Source organism: Rhinopithecus roxellana, chromosome 9 (assembly GCF_007565055.1).
Source record: "Rhinopithecus roxellana isolate Shanxi Qingling chromosome 9, ASM756505v1, whole genome shotgun sequence".
In the NCBI taxonomy this organism is placed as follows: domain Eukaryota; kingdom Metazoa; phylum Chordata; class Mammalia; order Primates; family Cercopithecidae; genus Rhinopithecus; species Rhinopithecus roxellana.
The window spans coordinates 1,693,503-1,721,478 of NC_044557.1; the positions used below are offsets into that span (position 1 = coordinate 1,693,503).

General features: G+C 38.4%; 1 protein-coding gene across 1 annotated transcript in view; it reads right to left on the reverse strand.

Annotated features, from left to right (window-relative positions):
• Positions 1–27,976, reverse strand: part of KCNU1 (potassium calcium-activated channel subfamily U member 1) — a 165,036-nt gene that overhangs the window by 23,791 nt on the left and 113,269 nt on the right. The window contains exons 20-22 of the mRNA XM_030937901.1: positions 12,958–13,054; positions 9,214–9,438; positions 7,654–7,843 (exon numbers count right to left, since the gene is read on the reverse strand). Coding sequence (XP_030793761.1) covers positions 7,654–7,843; positions 9,214–9,438; positions 12,958–13,054 — 512 coding nt within the window. The remainder of the gene's footprint in view (positions 1–7,653; positions 7,844–9,213; positions 9,439–12,957; positions 13,055–27,976) is intronic.

Here is a 27,976-nt window from a genome sequence, read left to right on the forward strand (position 1 = left end):
TATTGATGGAACGTACCTCAAAATAATAAGAGCTATTTATGACAAACCCACAGCTAATATCATACTGAATGGGCAAAAACTGGAAAAATTCCCTTTGAAAACTGGCACAAGACAGGGATGCCCTCTCTCACCACTCCTATTCAACATAGTGTTGGAAGTTCTGGCTAGGGCAATCAGGCAAGAGAAAGAAATCAAGGGTATTCAGTTAGGAAAAGAAGAAGTTAAATTGTCCCTGTTTGCAGATGACATGATTGTATATTTAGAAAACCCCATTGTCTCAGCCCAAAATCTCCTTAAGCTGATAAGCAACTTCAGCAAAGTCTCAGGATAGAAAATTAATGTGCAAAAATCACAAGCATTCTTATACACCAGTAACAGACAAACAGAGAGCCAAATCTTATTTTACTTTTTTTTTATTTTTTATTTTCTTTTGAGGCGGAGTCTCGCTCTGTCGCCCAGGCTGGAGTGCAGTGGCGTGATCTTGGCTCACTGTAAGCTCCGCCTCCCGGGTTCCCACCATTCTCCTGCCTCAGCCTCCCGAGTAGCTGGGACTACAGGCGCCCGCCACCTCGCCCGGCTAGTTTTTTGTATTTTTAGTAGAGACGGGGTTTCACCGTGTTAGCCAGGATGGTCTCGATCTTCTGACCTCGTGATCCGCCCGTCTCAGCCTCCCAAAGTGCTGGGATTACAGGCTTGAGCCACCGCACCTGGCCAGAGAGCCAAATTATGAATGAACTTCCATTCACAATTGCTTCAAAGAGAATAAAATACCTAGGAATCCAACTTACAAGTGATGGAAAGGCCCTCTTCAAGGAGAACTACAAACCACTGCTCAGTGAAATCAAAGAGGACACAAACAAATGGAAGAACATCCCATGCTCATGGATAGGAAGAATCAGTATCGTGAAAATGGCCATACTGCCCAAGGTTATTTATAGATTCAATGCCATCCCCATCAAGCTACCAATGACTTTCTTCACAGAATTGGAAAAAACTGCTTTAAAGTTCATATGGAACCAAAAAAGAGCCCGCATTGCCAAGACAATCCTAAGTCAAAAGGACAAAGCTGGAGGCGTCACACTACCTGACTTCAAACTATACTACAAGGCTACAGTAACCAAAACAGCATGGTACTGGTACCAAAACAGAGATATAGACCAATGGAACAGAACAGAGTCCTCAGAAATAATACCACACATCTACAGCCATCTGATCTTTGACAAACCTGAGAGAAACAAGAAATGGGGAAAGGATTCCCTATTTAATAAATGGTGCTGGGAAAATTGGCTAGCCATAAGTAGAAAGCTGAAACTGGATCCTTTCCTTACTCCTTATATGAAGATTAATTCAAGATGGATTAGAGACTTAAATGTTAGACCTAATACCATAAAAACCCTAGAAGAAAATCTAGGTAGTACCATTCAGGACATAGGCATGGGCAAGGACTTCATGTCTAAAACACCAAAAGCAATGGCAGCAAAAGCCAAAATTGACAAATGGGATCTAATTAAACTAAAGAGCTTCTGCACAGCAAAAGAAACTACCATCACAGTGAACAGGCAACCTACCGAATGGGAGAAAATGTTTGCAACCTACTCATCTGACAAAGGGCTAATATCCAGAATCTACAAAGAACTCAAACAAATATACAAGAAAAAAACAAACAACCCCATCAAAAAGTGGGCAAAGGATATGAACAGACATTTCTCAAAAGAAGACATTCATACAGCCAACAGACACATGAAAAAATGCTCATCATCACTGGCCATCAGAGAAATGCAAATCAAAACCACAATGAGATACCATCTCACATCAGTTAGAACGGCAATCATTAAAAAATCAGGAAACAACAGGTGTTGGAGAGGATGTGGAGAAATAGGAACACTTTTACACTGTTGGTGGGATTGTAAACTAGTTCAACCATTATGGAAAACAGTATGGCAATTCCTCAAGGATCTAGAACTAGATGTACCATATGACCCAGCCATCCCACTACTGGGTATATACCCAAAGGATTATAAATTAGTCTACTACAAAGACACATGCACACGTATGTTTATTGCGGCACTATTCACAATAGCAAAGACTTGGAATCAACCCAAATGTCCATCTGTGATAGACTGGATTAAGAAAATGTGGCACATATACACTATGGAATACTATGCAGCCATAAAAAAGGATGAGTTTGCGTCCTTTGTAGGGACATGGATGCAGCTGGAAACCATCATTCTTAGCAAACTATCACAAGAGGAGAAAACCAAACACCGCATGTTCTCACTCATAGGTGGGAACTGAACAATGAGATCACTTGGACTCGGGAAGGGGAACATCACACACTGGGGCTTATCATGGGGAGGGGGGAGGGGGGAAGGATTGCATTGGGGAGTTATGCATGATATAAATGATGAATTGATGGGTGCTGACGAGTTGATGGGTGCAGCACACCAACATGGCACAAGTATACATATGTAACAAACCTGCACGTTATGCACATGTACCCTAGAACTTAAAGTATAATAAAAATAAATAAATAAATAAATAAATAAATAAATAAATAAATAAATCAATAAATAAAAAATATTTTAACTATGTACAGTTCTTGCCCCAATCACATACCACATGTTGCAAATAGAAAAGATTTTCAGATATTGATGAGTATGAGAAAACCCCAAATTTCAGAGGATAGTCATTGAGTTTGGAGACATGACTTTAGATAAGGCCCCAAAGTGGGGCTTCTCTGACATTGGGACAGAATCTGAGGAAAAAGGAAAGGTCATCCTGGCAGAAGGGTTATGATAAAGAACCCATGGTGGGTAATAGCCAGTGTGAACAGGATGAAGGAAGAGAGAATCAAAGCTCCCTGCTGGCTTGCAAGATCCTAGATTTTCCTTTAATCGCCATGGGTCAACATTGTAGAATTTAAAGTAAAGAAATGAGATTATCCGATGAATATGTGTAAAAGATCTCTGGCTGCTGTAAGCAATAGACACTGTAAAGAGATAAGAATTACATGATTATGTTGGTGTGCTGCACCCATCAACTCGTCAGCACCCATCAATTCATCATTTATATCATGTATAACTCCCCAATGCAATCCCTCCCTCCTCCCCCCTCCCCCCTCCCCATGATAGGCCCCAGTGCGTGATGCTCCCCTTCCCGAGTCCAAGTGATCTCATTGTTCAGTTCCCACCTATGAGTGAGAACATGCGGTGTTTGGTTTTCTGTTCTTGTGATAGTTTGCTAAGAATGATGGATTCCAGCTGCATCCATGTCCCTACAAAGGACGCAAACTCATCCTTTTTTATGGCTGCATAGTATTCCATGGTGTATATGTGCCACATTTTCTTAATCCAATCTGTCACAGATGGACATTTGGGTTGATTCCAAGTCTTTGGTATATGTAACAAACCTGCACGTTATGCACATGTACCCTAGAACTTAAAGTATAATAAAATAAAAAAATAAATAAATAAAAAAAAAGAAAAAAAAAAAAAAGAAAAAGAGTGCCTTTGTAAAATAAAGGAAATACTCTTATAATCATGTTTTACAGGATTATTTTTTTCTCCTTTAGGCATGATTAGGCATTGGCTATTTTATATGCTGTAATGAGAATAATTTCAATAATAAAGTTTCTGTGTTAAATCACTTGCAAAAAATAAAATAAAATAAAAAAAAGAATTACATGATTATTACATGTACTCTGTGAGTTAACCATAGTGAGATCACCTTTGACGATGAGAAAACTGCCACCAGGATTTACATACCACGCCCAAGATCACATGGCTTGTAAATAATGGAGGAGGCTTCACAGCCTGACCAGTACCAACTTCAAAGCCCATACCCTTTTTCAGGGTACCTACTTAAGTTGTAGCCCTATTAAGATATACAAGGTTTGACTGGAATTTTCAATAAAATATTGAAATCAGTTTTCTACAAAGGGGAAACCTCTGTATGGGGAAATCCCCCTTTGAACCCCACTTTCTGATTCCATTTCTCTGCTAATAAAGGACTTGAAATATCCTGATGTTTAGAATCCAGTGTTCTAATTGGGTACAGACACATTCACATCAGCTGAAGCAGCTGTATGAAAATCTGTTTCTGATGCCGCCTGAAGGACAGCAACTGAATTTCCACCTTAACTCCATCTCCTTTTCTAGCAATGGTTAATTTGAATGTGTCATATCATAGCCTGGGTACATTTTACTAATGTCAATATTTTTGCTACCTAATAGTACACAGTATTATACCTGAAATCTTCCAGCCTGGCAGGGTGCTATTACAAAAGATTGCTTAATTGTAGATTACTTCTGTACATTTAAATTTCAGTAGCATATTAAGTTGTCAGGCTTAATTACCGTTGTATGTTTAGATTATGCCACAGATTATTTAGTTCAGTACCTAGGTTTGCCAGCCTGTTCTCCTTGTGATGTGACAGGGCAGTAATTAGAGTATTACGGAAAAACCTAAAATTTCCCATGGAGATGTCCAGGAGGCCTGGCATTCTCACTGATCCTTCAGAAAGTCCTCACTCTGCTGCTCCCCCAAACCTCCCTGCCCCATCCAATTTCCCTGGGTGAATTTCTGCAAGGAATAGCCTTGGTGGTCCTAGCTTGGCTTCACATTTATGTTTATCATGACTATGAAGATGTGGAAACGCCCACTGATCCCTCAAAGGGGTCACCAGATAGGTTAGGGCAGAGTTTCTCCACCTGGTACTGTTGACATTTTCTAATTGTGTGAGGCTGTATTGAAAGATGTTTAGCAGCATCTTTGACTTCCACCCACTAGATGGTGATAGCATTCCCACAGTGGTGAAAATCAAAACTGCCTCCAGACATTGTAAGGTGACCTCAGGAGACAAATTGCCACTGGTTGAGAAACACTCTATCCCCGAGTGAAAGTGATAGAAAACTGCCTACCAGCAAATCTTATTTTAGTGCTCATTGTGGACGATGCTTTCTGCCTCCTGGTAGAATCTCACAATCCTTTATAATTTCAGTTCTTGGGGGAGTGTATTCCTGGTTCTACCTCTTACGTATGGTGGAAGAGGAGTATTATTATGGAATGAGAAGAATGATTAAGAAAGCCAAACAGGCTTCTGTGAAGATTGGGAATTTCTACATTAATACAAACTCCAAATAGAGACTTATGATGCCAGAGTAGTTGGGGAAGATTCTGGGTAACAGCCCTTTGCTATTCATAGGTTGCCTCAAAATGTTCTTAAAATGTGACCTCACCGATGTGACAGTGCCAGATAAGCGCTTCATTAGGTGGGTCCTTAGAGCCCATCTGGATCTATGTTTCCCCATCACACAAATGGGTATGATCCCATAAACAAGCCCAACTTAGCACATTCTTCTCTAACCTTTTCTTTTCATCTTTTTGCTTAAGCACACTCATACTCATAATGACTCAAATACTTTGACATTCCTTCCATTTCTTTTCTCTTTGTCTTTCCAAGTTTTTTTCTTTCTTTCCTCAACCTCCTTCCCCCAAAACCAGTCAGCTTCTCCTTTAAGGGCAACCTTCTTGCCTGTGACAGAGTACCCGACATATCATAAAAAATCAATATTTTTTTTTGTTGATTTAATGAATAAAGTAGGAAAATCACTAGATATAAAGGAAACTAAAATTAAAATAATAGGTTTATGTTTTTTCTAGTCCCTAAAGAAGGTGAAATTTCAATAATAGTAATAACAGGAAGAACTATTCACCTAGACCATCAACTAAATGACTTATGGTGTTGTCAGTTACCCTGGGCTTATATTGTGCATACATTTTCATTGTATATGGATTTATAAACATTTTTTTTTTTTCTCTGTCACCAGACTGGAGTTCAGTGGCACGATCTCGGCTCGCTACAGCTTCTGCCTCCTGAGTTCAAGCAATTCTCATGCCTCAGCCTCCCGAGTTGCTGGGATTACAGGCAAGAGCCACCACACCAAGCTAATTTTTGTATTTTTAGTAGAGACAGGGTTTCACCATGTTGGTCAAGATGGTCTCAATCTCCTGACCTCGTGATCCCCCCGCCTCGGCCTTCCAATGTGCTGGGATTACAGGCGTGAGCCACCGCACCCTGCCTATACTGCTTTTAAAGTGAATACTTGTTCTTTGTCCAATTATGGACAGTTACCAGCATGCACACACACACACACACACACACACACACACACACAAATGAGTGAATCCAAGGAGTGTCCCTAATTGCTAAGCTAAGGATTCCTATGGCAGAACAAAACAGCACTTTTATGGAACTTTAGATTTGCTCAGCAGAGGTAGGGCTCACCCCTCCTGAGTCTGGCTGCTCATGGCACTTTGATATTCATGAAGTGCCTTGTTATTAGCTCTGCTTTGGAAAACACCCTGAAACCCTGGTCTCTGGGTTGGGATTGGTTGCTTAGTGAAGGTCTGTCTAACAGCTAGCTCAGTTTGCCCACCAAAGATTAGATTACTGTTTTATTCCTTTGTGCCAATAACCTTATATTTTCTTGCATAGCAACAGTGTCTAAGAGTCAGAGAGAGACTTTTGGTTTCCCAGTTTGAATCATGAACATTTTTATCCATAGTCATTATCATGAAAAGCCTTGCAATGCCTTCAATGCTAACTTCTTCAAGTGCCATGCAAAGTGGGACAGCTGTGGTCAGAGGTTGCATGGCCCAAGGATTGAGTATCTGATCTTGATAGAGAGAATCAATTGTCCCCAAGGAACATAGCTGGATCCAAGGGATTCCAATCATGACTTACTTTTATTTCTTGAATTGGAAATCTGTTTTAGATACAGAAAATTCTTTAGTAACAGTACTTTTAGATTAGGTTGAGGGGATGGTAGTCAATTTTTAGAAATAGACTAATGTATAAGCTTTTTCCCATTTTGAGGAAGAAGGAAAATCACAATTGTGTCATGGGGATTGACCATAGGCACATTTTGGGCACACTGAAATGTGCAGAAGCACCTCAGGTGTCACAGGCTCATTTGCTGCAATTCAACGAGTATTTGTTAAACATCAACCAAGTGACAGTAATTGCAATAGGCACTGAGAGAAATACAAAGGGAAAAAAGACACGATCCCCATCCTGGAAAGACCCTTGAATTTCCCTCACCATCTCCTTCTAGTCTGAAGTTGAAGTATGACAGTTTTAGTCTATAGATGTTACAAAAGATCTTAGTCTTCTAAAATTCATATACTGAAACCATCTCAAAAAGGAAAAGAGAATCATGGTTCATTCTCTCAACCACAAAACTAACAATTTTAACTTGATTGCATTAGATCTATAAGATCCAACGAGAATTTCATAATAATAATAACTATAGTAGTACCTCATTAATTAAAATAATATCCCACATGCTATGTTCACTAACAACAAAAATGATAACATTTCAAAATTGTGTTTTTTCCTTAAAAATGAAAAAATAAAAAACCTGTGTTAAGTGCATTCCATTTAGAAGATGCATACCATTATCCATTTGACTTAGAATTCCAGAGCCCTGAACTGTGGGCTATTTCTACTATAGGATTCTCAGGATTGGAAGGGACCTCAGAGGACATTTGGCCCACCCTCCTGCTCCCCATAATTAAAATACTTCAAAGAGGAGTTAATTCTCTTTTCTTTTTCCATATGTCCTAGCTTCTTCTCAGGGGTGCTGTTCTCACCTGACACTGAGGGTGATGAGTCAGAGAAGGAGTCAATTTGCAAAGATCCGATGGTGAGGGTCGCCAGGATGGCTTCTGTGTCTACCAAAGTCTGGCTGCTTGATGGCTTGGATGCGGGGGACAAGACAACACACATGGAGCATTGCTCTATGTTGGCCGCATGGAGGTCTGCAGAATAAAGTGCACATCCCTAATGAGAGGAAAACAGAGAGAGGAGGCACTTGTCTGATGGAGGGATGCTATATCATGGCTCAAGTGATGTAATTTTTCAGCATTGAGCTCCAACCTTCACTGATTTGATTTTAAAACTTAGTTACCTCATATCTGATACATTTAACCTTATCAAACATTAATATTTTAGTGTGAATAAGTTTCATAGATTCTTTCCTGAAAGCAAGTTTGGATGAGACAGAGGAGAGTGGGGAGGGAGGAACATAAGTCCACGCCACTGACTCAGGTGGAAGAAGAGAGTAGGGTCAGGGTAACAGCGATGAGGAAAAAAACTCAGAGAAAAGAGAGGTTATGGATCTAGAGGCAAAACGTGCATCCTCACAATATTGCTAGTACAAACAGCTGGCCCTACTTGTACTCTCTGGGTTAACTAGCAAGGTGGCAGTTGCTTCTTTCTTTGGTGGGAAAACAGAGATCGATCTGGTACTGTCTTCCAGTAGGTTGGAGTCCAATATAGTGGTAATTCCTAACACTAGCTGGATCAGATTTGCTCTTTTTTTTTTTTCTGCCTTTCAATGGACTTAAGCAGGAGAGGTAGTACAGGGAACTTTACAGTGGCTTTTTTAAAAAGCAAATGCAATTTGCTTCTTGAGAGAATTATTTTTGAAATTTGAAAAATATTCCTTACATTAGATTGGTGCAAAAGTAACCATGGTTTTTGCCATTACTTTCAAATATGTTGCCAGCATTATGAAAATGCTTTGGTGCATATCTCATGAAAATGAAATGCTTTGGTGCATTTCACAGTGCACATAATGGACTCCTCAACCAGTGAAATGGTGGCATAGAGTGGGACGCATGTTCTGGGAAAATATAGTTGCAACCACAATACCACATAAGCAAAATCCCTCCATACAGCTGTCAGGGACCATGTGGCATTATATGGTTCATATAAAATGTCTCCAGAAAAGATGAAAATGTTAGAGCACAAAGGCTGGCCAGTATTAGCTTAGGTGTAACCATTAAATTATAATCAGACTCAGAAATGCAGAGAAATTCTTATTTGTACAAAGACCATAAAACATGGTGATTCAAGCATTAACTCAAGAGCCACAACATCTGGATTTAAATCCTAATTTTGTTACTTACTTACTGGCTGTGCAATCTTGGTCAAGTTACTTACTCTTCCTATGCTTAAAGTTCAATAAATTTAACATCTACCCATAGGGTGGTTTTGAGATTAAATGAATTAATATAGGGAAAATATTTAGAACAGTTTCTGGCATCTGGCAAGCACTGTAGAACTGCAATATCATTATCATTATTAATTCTAGTCCCATTAATATTGAAATCCTTATAATTATTAACTATTCCTTATATGATACTTACAGGCAGAATGTATATCTGGGGAAAATTCTGGAGAAATCGCCATTCTCTCTGTAGATAGTCCAGAGACCCAACGAACACTATGTCCTTCAGCTCATTCCTGGTATAGTTGCTGGCTCTCAAGGGCATTACAAAGTTCCGAAGCCCTATCAGGGCTGAATGGGCATCTCCAAATACACATGCTACAATGTGGTTCCGAAACTTATGTTTTGACTTGCGAGTTCGTTCCTAAGGATAAGGATTCCAGAGTCTGGTCATTTTTATAAACAAGATGAGAATCCCTCCAAATGGACTGCCGTCCTCCTCCCAATTCTTCTAGGTACATCCACAGCCCTACTTTCATAAGGTGAATAGAATTTTGCAAATTGTTTATAAAAAACAGAACTCATGCGTAAGTGGTGCAATTACACCTTTTACTTTTTTTGTGGAATTTCTTTTTTATTTCACTCTCTTTTTAGTTTTCTATTAGCTTGGAGTGTATCAACTAAAACTCAGATTAGCATCATTCTTCAGGGTGTGAAATCATTGGACCAAATGGAGAAAATATTTCTTGATTTTTATTACATATTTTTAGCCTTGTATGTACCACAGTAAAATTCGGTGAAAACATAAGACAATCCAAATTAAATGCTAAATTATGTCTTTTAGTGTTATACAGCAAGCTGTATAACATATTGCAGTATTCAGTGGGTTTTCATTCATTAATTTGAACCATATGAATTTGCCTTTTTATAGGTCAAAAATGGTTGAACAGTGGCAATTTCATATGGTTCAGTTGAATACACTGAACTGTTTCTATAGACTCCTGCAGCAAGGAAATTCATCAAACAAAATGCATAAAAGAAAAAGAAATATTATAAAAATTTCATTTTCTCATCCTGCGTCCAAGTGTTCTCATTGTTCAAGTCCCACCTATGAGTGAGAACATGCGGTGTTTGATTTTCTGTCCTTGTGATAGTTTGCTCAGAATCATGGTTTCCAGCTTCATCCATGTCATGGGGTTGGGGGAGTGGTGAGGGATAGCATTAGGAGATATACCTAATGTAAATGAAGAGTTAATGGGTGCAGCACACCAACATGGCACATGTGTACATATGTAACAAACCTGCACGTTGTGCACATGTACCCTAGAACTTAAAGTATAATAAAAAAATTTCATTTGATCTCAAACATTTGAATATGTCTCATACTACTATCAGCATTGCCAATTGTTAACATTGTCCCTGTGTCTCTAAGTTGAAAACAAAACAATATGTAAGGAATATATTTAGGTTTCTCCCACAGTTACAGAGACCCATAAAAACAATAAATGTAACTTTTAAAGAATGATATTCCTGTGGGAAACTTATCTTAAGCCTGTGTGTGGTTTCTTTCAGAGTACGGCTAATGTCTCCTCTTAAGAGCACTGAGATGTGACAGAGAGAACCCTGGACTCGGAGTCAGAAGACATGATTTTGTATTCTGGTTCTATTGTTAGATATATGACTGAGCAAATTACTTAACTTCTCTGGTTCTCAATTTCTTTGTGTATAAAATGGAAAAAAAAAAACAAAGAGTTAATTTTGTTGTAGGACATAATATATTGAAAGTGTTTATTTCTTAATTCACTAAAAGTTGTTCAATAACTATCAATCAAATTTAAAAGTTATTGAATTTCTATATTTTCAAAGGAGGACACTTAGAAGCTGGTACAGAGTAAGTTAAGTGTATTTAAATTTCAGCATGAGCATTTCCTACATTCCTAGACACACAAAGACTCAGAACACTTCAAATGGATATATCATTCTTCTTTATGCCAGTTCTTTGCTCGGTTAAATGGCAATCTTCTATGAAACAGGCATTGATGAAATTTAAAAGGATAAACAAGTGGCATCTGACATTTCAACAATTAAAAGTTTACCAAATTAGCATATACTGGGAATACTGTACTGTACCCTCCTTCCAAGAGGGATCTCCCTGCGAGGGGAAATAAAGCTACTTGCCTGGAGAGCCTTCCTAGAGTGATATGAATCTTAACCAAATCTATTAAATAATTGTCTCTAGCTAATCCGATTAGTTTTAACTTGAATATTGAAGCCTCTAACTGTATTTAATGTAACATGTCTAAAGTCCAACAATTGCTCTTCTGAGTAGAACTAAACAATTAGAAACAAGATACATGGCAGAGTGCATTAATGGGCACAGCTAGAGAGGCAATTTCTCCAAGAAACTGTGGCACAAAACTGTCTCCTGATTAAGAAAGATGGTGGCTATTGGAGGAAGGGGAGGATGTCCTATTTGTTCAAAGTAACTTAAATTGATCATTTCTACTTGACCCTTTTGCAGATGAAACCAAGTTTAAAGGCTCCTCAAATTTTGCAATCCAGATATTTCTTTCCTAGGGGCACACATTTCAAATTTCTTAGCATTTTTAAAACTAAAAGGCATCCTAAAGTTAACGAAAGACTCAGTTGGTATTCTGAACTATATTCCATATCAAGTATCATAAGGGAAATATCAATCATGGCAACCTGTCTGCATTCTTAATAAATATGATCTAATAAAACTTCTGCTATTTCCATCCTTTGGTCTCAAATGTCTCAATCTGCAACCAACTTCCTAACCTTTCTAAAGATTTGCCTCCCACTGAAAATATGTTTGTCTTCCTGCTCAACGGATGTTTATTTTGTATAGTTCAGAATAAGACATAATTGCTAAAATGGTGAGTTTCAGCAACCCTAGTAGTCTTCCAGTTGGTATGACAGCTCTGACAGTTTTGTGTTTCTGATCAAATGATGGATCATGCTTTTACAAAAGTTGAAATATATTCTGTCAGGACATTGGCACTGAGTCACAAAGATGTGTATGTATGCATGTGTGCATTTATCAAAAAAGTGAACTAAACTACTTTTGGAAAGCAAGAAAATATATATAAGTATCAATTAGTCATATATAAAAATATATGTAGGGTTCATACAGCATGCAAACAATCATTTTTATTAGTTAAATTTATCAGCTACTACTTGTAAGGTAAACCACTAAGATTATACTTGAATTTCCAACTCCAGAAAATTACAGTAGGTGGGCATCTAGAAAGCAGGTGCCAGACCCTGGGTTAGGATACAAGACTTTTTCCATCTTAGTTGCAGGTATTTCTGTGAGTTGAGTTAGTTTGTCTCTTTGAGAAGAGAGACAAGGACATGACTGTAATATCTACAAAGATTCACCCTGGTTGTATGAAGTGTTTAGGAGGCATATTTGTGGCTAATGTGTTAAATCTAAGTAGAGCCAACTTTAAGAAAAACCACTACAGAAAATCCAAATTTCAAAACCAATACATTAGAAAAATTCTTATTTACTTAAAAAAAAAAAAGAAAAAAGAAAAAAGACTGCAGAGTCCTTGTAAACAGTAGGTTTCCCTGGTGCATTTAAATTAATTAGATTTACTAGGAAAACAGCAAAACTTCAGGAAAACATTATTCTGAATAACTGAGTCAGCTAAACTGTTAAAGGAGAGAGGAAATAGTTGAAGACATATAATTGTTTGAAATTCCAGCATATTACTCATGTAGGCTTTGTCAAATGCCTCATGTGTTACTTTGTATATTATTCACATGGCTGGTGAGGGATACGGATTTTTTTTTCTTTTTTTGACAAATTCATAGTTTACAAAGAAAAGTGACAGGTGCTTATGACTAACATAGGAACATCATTTACCCTAAGAAATGCTTTATCTTATTTGAGATTTGATGATGCAAGATCACCTACCAGAGTCACCTTGTCCAAAGAGCTTGGTTTGCACCAGTGAAACATCCCACTGCTATCAAGCTGGTCAGAATCTTGTTCTACATCATGTTGAAAAGTCCTAAATAGGAAGAATGGAGAGTTAGCTTGAGACTATTTGGAGCTCCTCTGTAAGAAAGCCGAGATGTAAAACTCATCAGAGCTTTGAGATCAAAGAGGAGAATAGCATAAGTAGAATGACCACAGGTCTGTAAGACTCTAGAATAAAGGCTTAGATGTGAAGAGCACAAAGAGCCCAGACTGTATCATAGCTGAAGACACACTTTGGGCAAAAGCCACGTCGGGATTTTTTTTTTTTTTTTTTTTTTTTTGCCTTAGATTATATGTACCTTGAAGATAGTTATTTCTGCTTTTAATTTTGATACTGTACGATACTGTTATTCTTTGGTAGATATCATGAGCAGTGTTTTGGGCACCTGAATATGGAATTTACATAGCTGTGAGAGATTCAATCATGGGTGATATTTCTCTCCTTAGCATATTTTCCTCCTGTTTCTTTTCCATATATTTTTCCGAATGGGTCCCTGTTGAAGCATTCTGATTTAGTAAATACTTTTTGCATTCTTTAAAGCTTTCATCACTGGTCTGCATTTGCCTAGACTTTGCTTTGATCGTGATCTAAGTCTTGGCAATGCCATCCCCGTGGTCACCCCACACTGCAGTTAGACACACGTTTGTTTCATAATATATTCAATCCATGACAGGGTTGGATGTTCTTTTGAAAAATCCCACTCTCATCCTAAGGAATGCATATTTGCTTGTGAGAGAATAAGAAAACCCTTGTCAAATTACAGAAAATCGAGGATTAGAAAGGCCTATATCAGCCAGGAAAATCTAGGCTTACACTGCAGAAACAACCTCAACATCCCCAGGGCCTAACACAACACAACTTACTTCTTCTCACCTATATTATATATTTTACTCAGGTGAAAAGATGTCTCTGCTCCACACAGCCAGCCAGAACCTGGGGGACAGAGGCTCTACCATCTTATGGCCTCAACATCTGGAACATGCATACTCCTCAGTCACCAGGCAGGGGAGGAAAAAGGAACTGGAGAACCAAGTCTAGGCCTCTAACTGCTTTGGCCCAGGGTGACTCGCTTCATTTCTCCTCACATCTCATTGGCCAGAATTAGTCACATGGCTCCTGCTGACTTTAAGAGGTCTGGAGAACATGGGAAGTAACTTAAATTGTTCAGTAAACATTTCTGTCTCTGGCAGAAACTTTAAAGACTACCCGCCCTTATTTTATGCATAAAAGTCAAAGAGCTAACAAAGTGCAAAACTGGCATTTGAATAGAGTGCTGAAGTTGAGGTTACCAACCTTACCATATCCAGTTGCTTTCCTTCCTGAGTATAGGGACAGGTAGGTGGGGCCATGTGACTAGCTCTGTCCAATGAAATGTGAGAAGAGATGGGTCAGGCAGTGAGAAGCTCTCAGATGAAGTTCTCAGGGTCTCTCCTAGCCTGGCTGCTCCAGTGGGCACCTTGAGCTGAGTGCCCTGGCCTGCTTGGCCTATGCTGGACATGTAATGTGAACAAGAAATAAACCTTTCTTGTGCTCAGCCACTGAGATTTCATAGCTGTTATCAGGGCATAAGTCCATCCCATTCTAACACCAATTCCTTTTGCAAAACACATGTTCCATGGTATATTAGTAGCTGGAGACATCCTAGAAGTAATCAGAGTTTGAGAGCAATGGCCCCTCTTTGACAGTCACTGATATGGTCTGGCTGTGTCCCCACCCAAATCTCATCTTGAACAGTAGTTCCCATAATCCCCATGTGTCAGGGGAGGGACCCAGTAGGAGGTAATTGAATCATGGGATGGTTACCCTCATGCTGGTCTTACGATAGTGAGTGAGTTCTTAGAGATCTGATGGTTTTATAAGGGGCTTCTCCCAAAATTCACTTTGCACTTCTTCCTGCCACCATGTGAAAAAGGACTTCCTTGCTTCCCCTTCCGCCATGATGGTAAGTTTCTTGAGACCTCCCCAGCCATGGTAAACTGTGAGTCAACCAAAACTGTTTCCTTTATAAATTACTCAGTCTCAAATATTAGCAGTGTGACAGAATAACGTAGTCACAGTGCACTTTGGCCTGTGAAAGTTTCTGACAACAGCATATAAAAGGATTTCTGCAATATAGAAATCCTTTAAAAATTGTATAACCCAGTGTTTCACAACTTATCTGACCACAAAAGCTTTTACTATTTACTCACATGCTTACTTATTTTATTTATTTAAAAGTATCTGTTATTGTCTCCTAAAGTCTTTTGGCATATACTGTACTGTGTGTCACATTACAGATTCAGTCCTGCTCATCTCAGAGGTAACTGATAACAATGTTCTCCCATGCAATTTTACTCTACATCTTGGGAGAAATACAATCTATTCCCCTTCATGCTGCAGGGTTATGGGGTTTCCTTGTGAATTAATACAGTTTATTATTCAACGTCTAGCCCCCAAACTCAGACCTCAACATAATGACAAGCAATTTTGCTTTCCTCAAGCAGGCTAGATTCTAAATTGATATCTTACACCTTATTTTTTTTTTCAGACAAAAGAACTTACTCCAACTTAGACTGAAGTGTCAAACTTTAAAGTAATAGGACAGAGAGGACCTAGAAGGAGAAGCCAGGATAGGGGGAATGGGATGCTAGAAACAGGTTTGGAAAGTCAGAGAGGATAATTCCTAACAAGAGTGGCCAAGGTCTTGATGCAATCCTTAATCTCCTCTTGCACTTAAGAACTACCTATAAACTTAGTGGGTTTAGTGAATTCTAATCATTTGCCTAGTTAGACGACGTAACATATAGGCTTCAAGGTCAGCTTGACCAAAATGGGTTACCCTGTTCATTCAAATTAACATGCCTTTCAGCAATTTAAATACCTATAAGCCATGAGCTCCAACACCACATTCCAAAAGCCCCACAGGCTGTCTTAATTGCACCAGACAGGACCCTGATGACAGCCTTATGACAAACTTCTTAATGGGACTCACCAGCAAACACAGCTAATACCTGAATCTGGTCTTGATTTTCATCAGGATTTGGAGAATTGATGAATGATATTATTCATCCATAGAATCTCTTTCTCTCTCTGAGTCGCTTCCTAGATACTCTCCCTAGGATTCCTCAGAACATGTGTTTACATATCATGACCAAGGTGGTAGTGATTGTCTTTCAGGGACTCTTTGAGAACAATTTGGAAATAGCTATGTTGCCTTTTAGGAGGTGATTCCCTGCTGTCTGCCCTCAGCACTCAAGTCTACAGCTGCTACTACTACTTTCCTTCTGGTCACTTTCTTCAGCTTTTCTCTACTTCCCCTCCTTCTCCACCCTCTCCACCTTCATGATAAATGAAGAGTCTTTGGTCTGGTAATTAAATGCCATTTTGGCAAATTTAAGATGATCTTCTCCCAAGCACATTTTAACATGACTCAGAATAGGGAATCAATCACTGTACATTTTTATCATAATAAAAGTGTGATATATGTATACAAGCTGTCACAGACAACATTTTTCTTCATTCTAATGTTATGAAAAACAGACATGCCTTAAAGGAAACACCTGTTGGAGACCGATATTTAAAAAATTCTGGAGGAAACCCACTTCATCATAAAGGCATCCATCTGGTGTCCTTGCCAAAGCAAAACCGAATGCAATTTACATCACCATCCCTTAACTGAAGCTCCCTTCTGCCATATGCTTTGCAAATGTCATGATCCTCACAGAAACATACTCTCCTAAAGAGACTAATAAATCATCTATGAGAATGTTCAGCACCAGCAGTCTTAGAAATTGGAAGCAAGGAATAGACCATAAAGGTTATGCTATAGGAGGAAAAGGTAGCCACGGGGTACCATTCAGGTCAAAAAAAGACCTGTCAAAGCCTGACCAAGGTCGAGGGGGCTTTGTATATAGGAGAGGCTGGCAAGAAATGTGGTGGGAGTTTTACCGGGTGGCCTTCAGCAGGATGTGTTTGGGATAATGGTGGGGTTGGTTCCCTTGGTCACATATCTTGCTTCTTACTGCCCAAGCAACAGTGTGTTGTATTTCTGCCTGGGAGCATCCAGGAAGCAATGAACCTTGAAATATCTGAGTCCCATCTCCAGCTTTCAGCTTTGGAAGCTGCTGGATAAGAACAGTTTTTGCAGTCTGTCCACTTGTGGCTGTGTAGAGCAGCACGCAAATCAGCGTTCCTTTCTGATGACTGCTTTTCTTTGGATTGCTTTGATATGCATGAAGACTGTGTCTCATGAGCAGAATGTGTTGCCTCATGAACAGAACGTGTCACTTGAACATGTTCCAGCAGGGAAAGGCAGCTCTGTTTTCTGTGACCATTCTGAATAGAACTTATATTCTCTCATGTTCCTAGCAACTTATCCTGTATAAATCCTATCAGTTAAAGGAAAAAATAAACCCTGTGCCTTTGGTTGCCAATGGTGGCACCTGATGAAAGACAGACCAAACCATGTAAGAAAACTTCTATTAAGAAGGTGGACTAGGTTTCAGTTGTGCCAGGTCAGGAGGCATGGTTTCCAAGAATGTAAATTTGTTATCATTATTTTCTCCAACTTACGGATTTGACTCAGATGATTCTTGAAGGTGATCTGCCAAAAAAATGAGATCTTCCACTGTTCACAATATTTATTAGAAAGTTCAAAAAGCTTCTACAATTCCTTTTTTTTTCTTTTGTAGACCTCATTTTCGGCTATGTTAGGAAATCCTGGCTTATGACCATTCTACTTGAAATTTCCTTAAAACCCTACAGATGGCTTATAAATTCTTAAGAGAGAGTTTTCTGGCCTGGATGCAGAGTAATATATTTTTGGGGCAAGATTTGAGTTTTACAGAAATAACAACTTTCATGAAGTTCTAGCATAGAGAGAAGGAGGGAAGAGCATTTGTGTGTCCAGCAGTCTGAGTGGCTTTCTTGGTTCAATCTTTTGAAAACTCCATTGTGACTGTCTCTTGAATATAATAGTCAAGTTCTCGCCAAAATTCTAGAAAAAAATCCTATGTCTCAGGATGCCTTTGATGGTTCTGAGATTTTTGTATATCAAAGGCTGCATCTGCCCTCTCTCCAATGATTTTATATATAATATAGCAAGGTTATTCAGTTTACACCTGACTTGGAAATACTCATTTATTGTCAATTCTGATGACTTCTGCATGTTATGGGGGAAAAAAATCACCTAAAATTGGGGAATGTAAGGGCAGGTTATATAATCAGTGCTTCCCACCTGATCCTACTCACATACCCCCTCCCACACCTATACACATATTGTAGTCAAATATTAAAATCTGAGCCTAATCTTTATGGCCACATTATGATTTAATTTTTCTGGATTTCATCTCATTGCTGTTTATTCATTATGAGGCATTTTATTTTACCTTGGAGGGAAATTTAAGGTTAAAAAAATTGATAATTTTATATAGTTCATTTCCCCAGGAACCTGTGTATGAGCAAACTGAAAAGAGATCCTGTGAGTGCCAAGAAACTTTCAGGACCAAGCAACTGGGGACATAATTCACCCTCCCTGTTAGAAAGGCCTCTGTGACTCCTTCCTTTCCTACAAGGAGTGAAATGGGCACCAGGCTCTGTGTCTTGCATTCAGCTTGGCCAGTTGATCCTTGCTGTTACTCCTTTACTGGGTAAAATTTTAAAAAGACCTGCCATGAAATCTCATGGGATGTGACATACATTGACAGCAGCCTGGTTACTTCCAAAGCATCAAGCCCCCTTGCTTGCCACCTGGGAAAACCTTAGGAAACCATTTGAGAAGAGGAAATAAACCCACTGTCTACCAGCCATTCTGCTTTGCTTGGGTTTCCCAGGACATGGAGACTTTCAGGGCTAAAACTGGTCACTCTGTTGCCCAAATGGAGATACTTCTTTGTGCTAATTTGAAAAGCTCCCTGGGAGGAAGAGGAGGAAAGAAAGAATAAAACACTTGAAATATCATGCCTAGAAAGCCTTCCACGTTGTGCAGAAAACTTTCTACACCTCTGTGTTTATTGATGAGTCCTGCTGAGGTTTAATGGAAGAGCAGACAGAGAAGACAGCTAGGTGGCCAATAGCCCTGAAATGTTTTAAGATAAACAGGTTCTGTATTCTTCAACCTCTCTCCGCTTCCTGGTCTCTCCTGATTCTTTGCATACACAGAGCCTTCATGAAGTCATTATTAAATTATAAACTTTAATAGTAGAGATAATAGGTATGATTTTAAAAACATCTGTAAATGGTATTTTTAAAAGGAGGTATATGAAAATTCAGGATATCTTTCTATTCAGTATAATCTAATTTCAGTCTACGTAGGAGAATGTAAACTGTGTTCTAAGGTAAACCAGATCAGCTGTGAGCGGAGTGTTCTGTCTGTCTTTAAATGCTGCTTTACAGATGGGCTCTATCAAACTCATGGCCTCTGTTTTCAATGTTTACAATCTAAAATCTCCACAAAGGCTTTTTTTTCTATCTTCTAGCTTAGAAGTTAGATCCAAGGTCAGAGTGGCCCCAGCCCAGGTGAGGCAAGACCAGGATAGAGTTTCTGTTAGATAAACCCACATCTGAGCCGATATTTGAACTTCTCTCTGTTAAGCTTTGATTTCTGATGAGTAAAAACTGACAGCTTTTCCACAGAGCATTTTCTGTGAAAACACTTGTGTAGGCATCTCTGAGTATAAATTGTTACCAGATGAAAAGAGAAAGATAAAAAGACAATTTCCCTCTTTCTCACCCATTCTACAGATGAACCCTCATTTAAATTCCTTCACATTTCATGGATATTGCATTTGGGATTTTCTATAACATGAGGACAAATGAGACATGACCCAGAGCAGCAGGTTCCTTTAATAAAAGTCAGAGTCTGTGCCCTCGACAAGCCTCGGGCTCAGGGCAAGTCTCAACCCTCATAGGAGCCATTTCCTCAGCCAATTTTTTTCAGCATAAGGTTGTAGTTTTAGGTGTTCTTTCCCACACTCTCCAACACTTTCTAAATATCAACTTGTATAGTAAGTGTAGAGGTTGACCTAAATAAAAAATACTTCCCTCCCATAGACAGTTGTGGCATACAGTTTTCTTTGTGCATTGGACAATGAACTGAACAATGAAGTCAGTTACTCTGACACTTTCAATCCTAAAACGCATCACTGAAACAAATGCAAATTTCAGACACAAGACTGTATTTTTTTTCTTTTTTCCATTTTGGTGGGGTATGGAGATGGGGAGTAGGAGCATGAGATATCTGAAAACTACTTCCCTTTTCATTGTATTGATCCACTTCCCAAGGTTTTATGGGATTGAGTTCAGGTCAGGGTTCAACATGACATAAATGCTTTCTTTATGCAGTGGGTTGGGAGGCTTGGCCTGGAAAATTATTAACATTAATATCCCCCAAAAGGAATTAGGACTGGAAAAAAATAGCACCCATCAAAATGTTACTGGTGTGAGATGCCCATGTGTTTATGTGTGTGTGAGAGGAATACGGGGGTAGGTATCAAACTCTGCAGAGGAAATTAAAATAATTGCAGGGTATGTGGATATTTTAATGTATTTTCTCTACAAATGGGAAGTTATTTGTGAAGTCTTCTTATCCATATTGCTTAGTTTCTCTGTGGCTGAAAGTTGAAATGGAGTCAACATAGTGTGCTGGTGATTATGGATTTTTGAAAACATTGGAAGGACCCAATGATGTGTTGAGGACCACAGACTTTAAAAATTTCCTCACATCTGGAAGCCATCACTGGAGGAAAGCCTGTGAATATAGGCATCCTGAGTGTTATAACATTTTACTTAGTACCAGCAACCTGTCAAGAAGCAATGGAGATAATGGAGATGGAGGCCATTTGGGATCACTCACGACATGGGAGTCCTCCCGGTCTGTGTGTTACACAATGGCTATTTTTAAAAGGAGGCACACCTTGATTAAAGATGAAAAGTTAAAATTAGGAGTCTCTTGTGGGAGGGAAAAGGTTATGGACAGTGTTCTTTAACAAGATGTGATTAGTGTAGCTGTGACTAGGGATGAAAGGTAAGCATCAGGGTTTTTTAGTGGACCATATAAGAAGTGCAGGATGAGACAGCCTCAGTAAGGCAGGGGCACTCATACTTAGATGTTTCCTATGCTTTAGTTTTTTAAATTAAAGGTGAATGACAATGGAACGGGGTAAGAAGGAGGATATTCACCCTGCTCTGTTCACTTCTAATTTGAAATGAAGTTTCTAAAGGTCATTAAGTCCTCAGCTTTCCTGATGTGTGACTCTTGGTCACATTCATATTTGGATTCCTTGAAGCTAAGACCTGTTGCACCAAGAAACTATCTAGATGTTTCACTTCTTATTCTAAAGCTCCAGAGGGAAATACTGGAAGTCATTTATTTCCTTGTAAATGTTTTTACTTAGTTGCAGCCATTTATTGGGGGAGAGAGAAAAACAGAGAGAGAGAGAGAGAGAGAGAATGATTCTATAAATTTTATGGGAATTTCTCTACAATTTAAAAATCAACACCAAACATACACATACACACAGCTTTTGGCAATAAAATTCTGGCTTATGTCTAATCAAAATGTCTGCACAATGGAACCACTGTGCATGCTGATAAGTGAGTTTTGACTCACACCCTTTTTGCTGTTGTCCCATAGCAAGAACAAAATCACCTCATGGTTCACCACTAGTTATAACTCATGAAGAAGCACATGCATTTCTCTCTTTACTGATTGTGTGGAGCAAATGGAAGATGCAAAATTGTGTACTGTTAAAGTTTTTTAGGTAAGCAACCTTGTCTTTTATAGACTAGAATAAACTGGCATCTGTATGAAACTATCTTAATACAAATATAAATAATATCTCACTTCCTGGTGATCAGTTTCTTGATTATTTTGCAAGAAAAAAATGTTTTCCTATGATCTCTTTCTCTTTCATATCAAAAACTCCATTGAAATAAATTCCCAATCATGTCTCAGCTCTTTTTACTGTTTGAAAAAGAAAATAAACTGCATGTTCTCTGAAATTTTCCTCCAACCTCTTCTGTTTGATCATCTCAAAGGAGCAGACCTTCTTTCTCAGAGTTTCAGGGGTAAAGGTCCAACAGTAACCACAACAAATTTTAGATGTCTTAATGATTATCACATTCTATTCTTTGATTCCTTTATCTGCTGTACTATTATTTTTTGTTTCCATGGAAAATTAAGCTTATATAATTGAGTCAATTCCTCCTTAAAAGTATTATTTACCCCTACTTTTCCCAATTTTCCAACAACCTATTAATCTAAACTCAAAACATTTATTAGTAGTTTGGAATGAAAATTATTGCCTTTGTCAAATTATCATAAATCTAATCTTTATTGTTTCCAGACATCTGATGTGATACTGTTCATTTTAACTATCAAGAACAGAGTTGACAAATTTTATTTTGCAAAGGGCTAGATAATAAATATTTTAAGCTCTTCAGGTCAAGAGGCTAAATTGGTATCATGTAGCTACTTACATAACAAGAAAGAAAAAAAGTTTTTATAAATATTCATTGATGATGTTTAAAATATAATAGTTTAGTAATTTAAATTTCTTAAATTATAGGTCTCCTAATGAAAACAAAATAATTTTTAAGGAATTTTTAAAAATTGGCATTCATGTTAATATTCTCTGTAATCAAAATTAATTGCAAATGTTCATATGTTAATGTTGACACCAACAAAATTTAACATATTTTATCTTTGAAAATGTATTTTCACACAGATAGGTACTATCACATACCGATAGTGCTCCAAGAGCATAAGATTCTATAATAATTGAGCATATTTATTGCTTAGAAGTCATTTATAGACTTTTATTAGATTCTTCTTTTGATATTTGCCTTTTAGCATGTCATTATACTGCAGATTAATCACTTGCAATGAAAGTTTAGGTAGAATCTTCTCAATTGCATTGTTAAGTAAACTTTGAAATACAAAATTTTTTTAGCACTTGCATCAAGGTCTAAAACGACAATGCTGAAATTGAGATCAGAAAATATATCTACAGAGATTTGTGTGGAAATATTAATCTCATTTTTTATTTTAACTTTTGACAGCATGTGAAGTATATAAAGAAGCATGATATTAGTTGTGATTCAAAGATTGATGATTGTCATTGTAATTATGATAGAATAAGTTTCACATATTAGCTTTGCTTTGACTTTCAATTTTAAATTTGTTAATCGAGATGATGAAACCTGCAGTGAATAATAAGTTTTGAAGTCATTTAGTGTTCTGAAATAGTGGTTGACAGCACAGTTCTTCTTATTCAGAAACATTTTAATCTTGATCCAGGTTTAAAAAATAACACAAAAGCCCAGGTACAGTGGCTCATGCTTGCAATCCCAGCACTTTGGGAGGCCAAGGCAGGCAGATCACTTAAGGCCAGGCATTTGAGACCAGCCTGGCCAACATGGTGAAACCCCACCTCTACTAAAAATATAAAAATCATCTGGGTGTGGTGGTTAGTGCCTGTAGTCCCAGCTACTTGGAAGTCTGAGGCAGAAGACTCACTTGAACCGGGGCAGTGGGGGAGGGCAGAGGTTACAGTAAGCTGAGATTGTGCCACTACACTCCAGCCTGGGTGACAGAGAGAGACTCTGTTTCAAAAAAAAAAAAAAAAAAACCCACACAAAACTTTACTATTGTTAAGTTCTTAAACTGATGTGTGGTAGGGTAAGTCAGGATATTCAGCTTTTATTTCTTACAAAACTTTATGGAACTAACAATGGCAAAGTTTATGAGAGCTAATGAAGTTCACCATTGACACTTCTGGTTCAATAACTCATGATAAATTCATATATTCTTCATAAAATACTTTCTGATGGATAACACAATAAGGACTATAGTCTTCATGCATTTTACATTTTATGAACTTTGTAAATTTGTCTAACTAGGACTGTTTCTGGTCCACATGTATTTTTGTATCAGGTGTATTACATCTTAGCAGATTCTGCTTCAGATTATGCTGAATTAATATTTTCTCAACTTCTTTGAATATATTTTCACAGGTAGTTGTGCAATGTAAACTATTCACAGAGGCCATTTAGGCACTTCAAACTCTGCACCGACTCCTTGAATAAACAATAACTAAGCTGTATCAGTAATGTATGTTAACATATTAAAAGCTGAGGGAAACCACTCACAACTATTTTCCTTATTTTTAAGTGATATTGATATTGCTTCTGATGTCTTCAATTCTTCCAGCAATGATTTTTGCTGAAAGGTTAATAGTGCTAGGCAGTTTTATTTTGTCTGGATACATTTTTTGGTCTTCTGCAATCAAACACAATTTAATTGACTCGCCATCAGTAAATGACTTTCTTGGTTAACAAGTGAGTCACTCAGAAACAAACTCTGGTTGCAAATTCTGCTGTGCTAAGATGTTCTTTTAAAATTTTATAATTTTTCTAACCATGGCTTCACCATGAATTGGGAATATTGTGTTAAGTGCCAAGTTTGATAATATCAGCATATATTGTATTCTTTTACCACAGTTATACTTTCATCACAAATGAAACACAATGCTTTTGTATGGCAAATCATATAAAAACAGGTAGCGAAGTGGATTTTGACTTCTAATCTAGAAAGCAGACTGACACCATTTTAAAATAGCATTTGCATAGACCAAAGATATCACAAATACTCAGTGGCATTTGTTAATGGAAAATTTTTTTGTGAATTATCTATATTTCTAACATTTTTGGATTTTTGGCTTGCAGACTAAAAGTGTCAAGTTAGAGATGAAGAAACGCATTGCTGCAAAGAGACGGTCTTAAACCATCTTGAGAGACCTTTACACATTTAATAATAAGATGAAAAATAACTATAAAAAGTAACTACAAGGGACATTCTTCCAGAATGGCAGAGTTAGGGCCTTTGAATATTCACTAATCTACACAAGCAATGAGAATATTGACAAAAAACTTATCAAAATCAACATCTTCAGAGTTCTGGAAACAAACCAGAGACTTGAAGCAATATGAGGAGTATTTGTTTAAGAAAAATCGTGAGATCTTGGTAAGAATAATAAGTTTCATGGTATTTTTGAGAAGTGCTATTCCCATTCTGCTCTCTTTAGTTCAACAGTAGCCTTCAAGATCAGAAGCCTTACAATAACAGTAGCTCTGAAAACCAGCAGTCTAGCAGCCACCAGAGAGAAAATAATAGATCTGAAGCTGTTAAATATGCTTATTCACAGAATATGTTACTATTTGAGCTTTCTAGCAGTTCCCTGGAAATGCCCACTTACAGGGCTTATCTTTATTTGGCCTGGGAGCTTCCTCAGTGGAATTTTTTCCTGAGGCATTTTAAAAAAATAATCAGCAGTAATTTTTTAAAATTGCAAGTATCTGAGTTATAGTTAACAATGTGGCCAAAAAAAGACTCATAAAAATCTTCAAAAGAAAAAGCTGGAGAATTAGAAGTCTATAGAGAGGGCCGGGTATGATGGCTCATGCCTGTAATCCCAGCACATTGGGAAGCTGAGGCAGGTGGATCACTAGAGGCCAGGAGTTCAAGACTAACCTGGGCAACATGGTGAAACCTCATCTCCACAAAAAAAAAAAAAAAAAAAAAAAAAAAAAAAAAAAAAAAAAAAAAAAGTAGCTAAGCATGGTGGCTCACATCTGTAATAACAGCTACTCGAGAGGCTGAGTCAGGAGAATTGCCTGATCCCAGGAGGTGGAGGTTGCAGTGAGCTGAGATTGTGCCACTGCACTCTGTCCTGGGTGACAAAGCAGGACTCTGTCTCAAACAAAACAAAAGAAAATAACAGACTTCTTATAGAGGGTATTAAAAGGTTTTGAAACATTCACTGTAGGAAACTAAATAAAAATAAAATCATGTGCATGTTTGCAGAGTTGTAAATACACGTAGGGAAAAAAACCTGAGATATTCCTAATCTCTTCTGGCTGATATTGAGACTGCACAAACCAAAAATGAAGGCTAAGGCAAAGATGTAAACTGCTAAAATGTCAAAGGAATTACCTCAACATGTACACAGAATCCCTTGGCAAATATAAGAAGACTTATCAGTTGAAGGCATTTAAGGAAATCTCAGTGCAATCATTAGCTGACCATAAAGCTAAGTGAGTAGAGATTTAAGTGTCAATATACAATAAAGCCTAGCAAAATAGTTTTTAGAGTTGTCATATAATATTATTTAAAATGCCTGGCTTTCAACAAAAAATTATGAGACACAAAGACAGAGGAAGTATGGGCCATACCTGGCAGGTGGGGTGGGGGGTGGGAACACCAATAGATAGATTACAAGAAAATAAACAAATGGAAATTCTGGAGTTAAAAAGTACAATAACTGAAAAGAAAATTTTAGTGGAGGAGCTCAACAGCAGATCTGAGTTGACAGAAGGAATAAATGAGCTTAAATATAAGTCAATGGAGATAATGCAGTCAGAAAAATAGAAATAAAAACCTATTGAAGAAATATACACAGAAATTTGCCAAAACTGTGGGACTTCATCAAGTGTATCAACATACACAAAATGGGAGTTCCAGAAATAGGGGAGAGAGAGAAAGAAGAAAGAATACTTAGATAATGGACATGAATTTTACATATTTAATGGAAACATTAACTTACATATATAAGCAGCTAAAGTAATCTCAAAGATATTCACACCTGGATATATCATAATCAAATTGTTCAGAGCCAAGGGCAAATAGGAATCTTGAAAGCAGCAAGCAAAAAGCAACTCAGCATCTACAAGGGATCCTTAATAAGATTAACAGCTAATTTCTCATCAGAAACCATGAAAGCCAGAAGGCAGTGGAAGAGCATATATAAAGTTCTCAAAAAAAAGACATATCAGTTAAGAATTCTATATCCAACAAAGTATTATTCAAAAACAATGAAGAAATGGAGACATTTTCAGATAAAGAAAAATGGCCAGAATTGTTGTTTGCAAACTTTTGTTATGAACAATACTAAAGAGTATTATAATTCCTTCAGGCTGAAGTGAAAGGATGACAAACATTAACTTGCATCCACATTAAGAAATAAAGAGTAGGCGGAGCAAGATGGCCGAATAGGAAGAGCTCGAGTCTCCAACTCCCAGCGCGAGCGACACAGAAGACCGGTGATTTCTGCATTTGCAACTGAGGTACTGGGGTCATCTCACTGGGGAGTGCCGGACAATCGGTGCTGGTCAGCTGCTGCAGCCTGACCAGCGAGAGCTGAAGCAGGGCGAGGCATCGCCTCACCTAGAAGTGCAAGGGGGAAGGGAATCCGTTTTCCTAGCCAGGGGAACTGAGACACACAACACCTGGAAAATCGGGTAACTCCCACCCCAATAGGGCGCTTTAAGCAAAGAGGCACACCAGGAGAATATACCCCACACCTGGCCGGGAGGGTCCCACGCCCACGGAGCCTCCCTCACTGCTAACACAGCAGTCTGCGGCGATCTATCGGCAAGACAGCAGCGAGGCTGGGGGAAGGGCGCCCGCCATTGCTGAGGCTTAAGTAGGTAAACAAAGCCGCTGGGAAGCTCGAATAGGGTGGAGCTCACAGCAGCTCAAGGAAGCCTGCCTGTCTCTGTAGACTCCACCTCTGGGGACAGGGCACAGCTGAAGACCAACAGGGGAAACAGCGGGGGCCGGTGCAGACGCGAACAACTCTGTCTGACAGCTTTGGGGAGAGCTGTGGATCTCCCAACTCGGAGGTTGAGATCTGAGAACGGACAGACTGCCTGCTCAGGTGGGTCCCTGACCCCTGAGTAGCCTAGCTGGGAGAAATCCCCCACTAGGGGCAGTCTGACACCCCACACCTCACAGGGTGGAGTACACCCCTGAGAGGAAACTTCCAAAGGAAGAATCAGACAGGTACACTCGCTGTTCAGCAATAATCTATCTTCGGCAACCTCTGCTGCTGATACCCAGGCAAACAGGGTCTGCAGTGGACCTCAAGCAATCTCCAACAGACCAACAGACAGTCTTTCTGACTGTCAGAAGGAAAA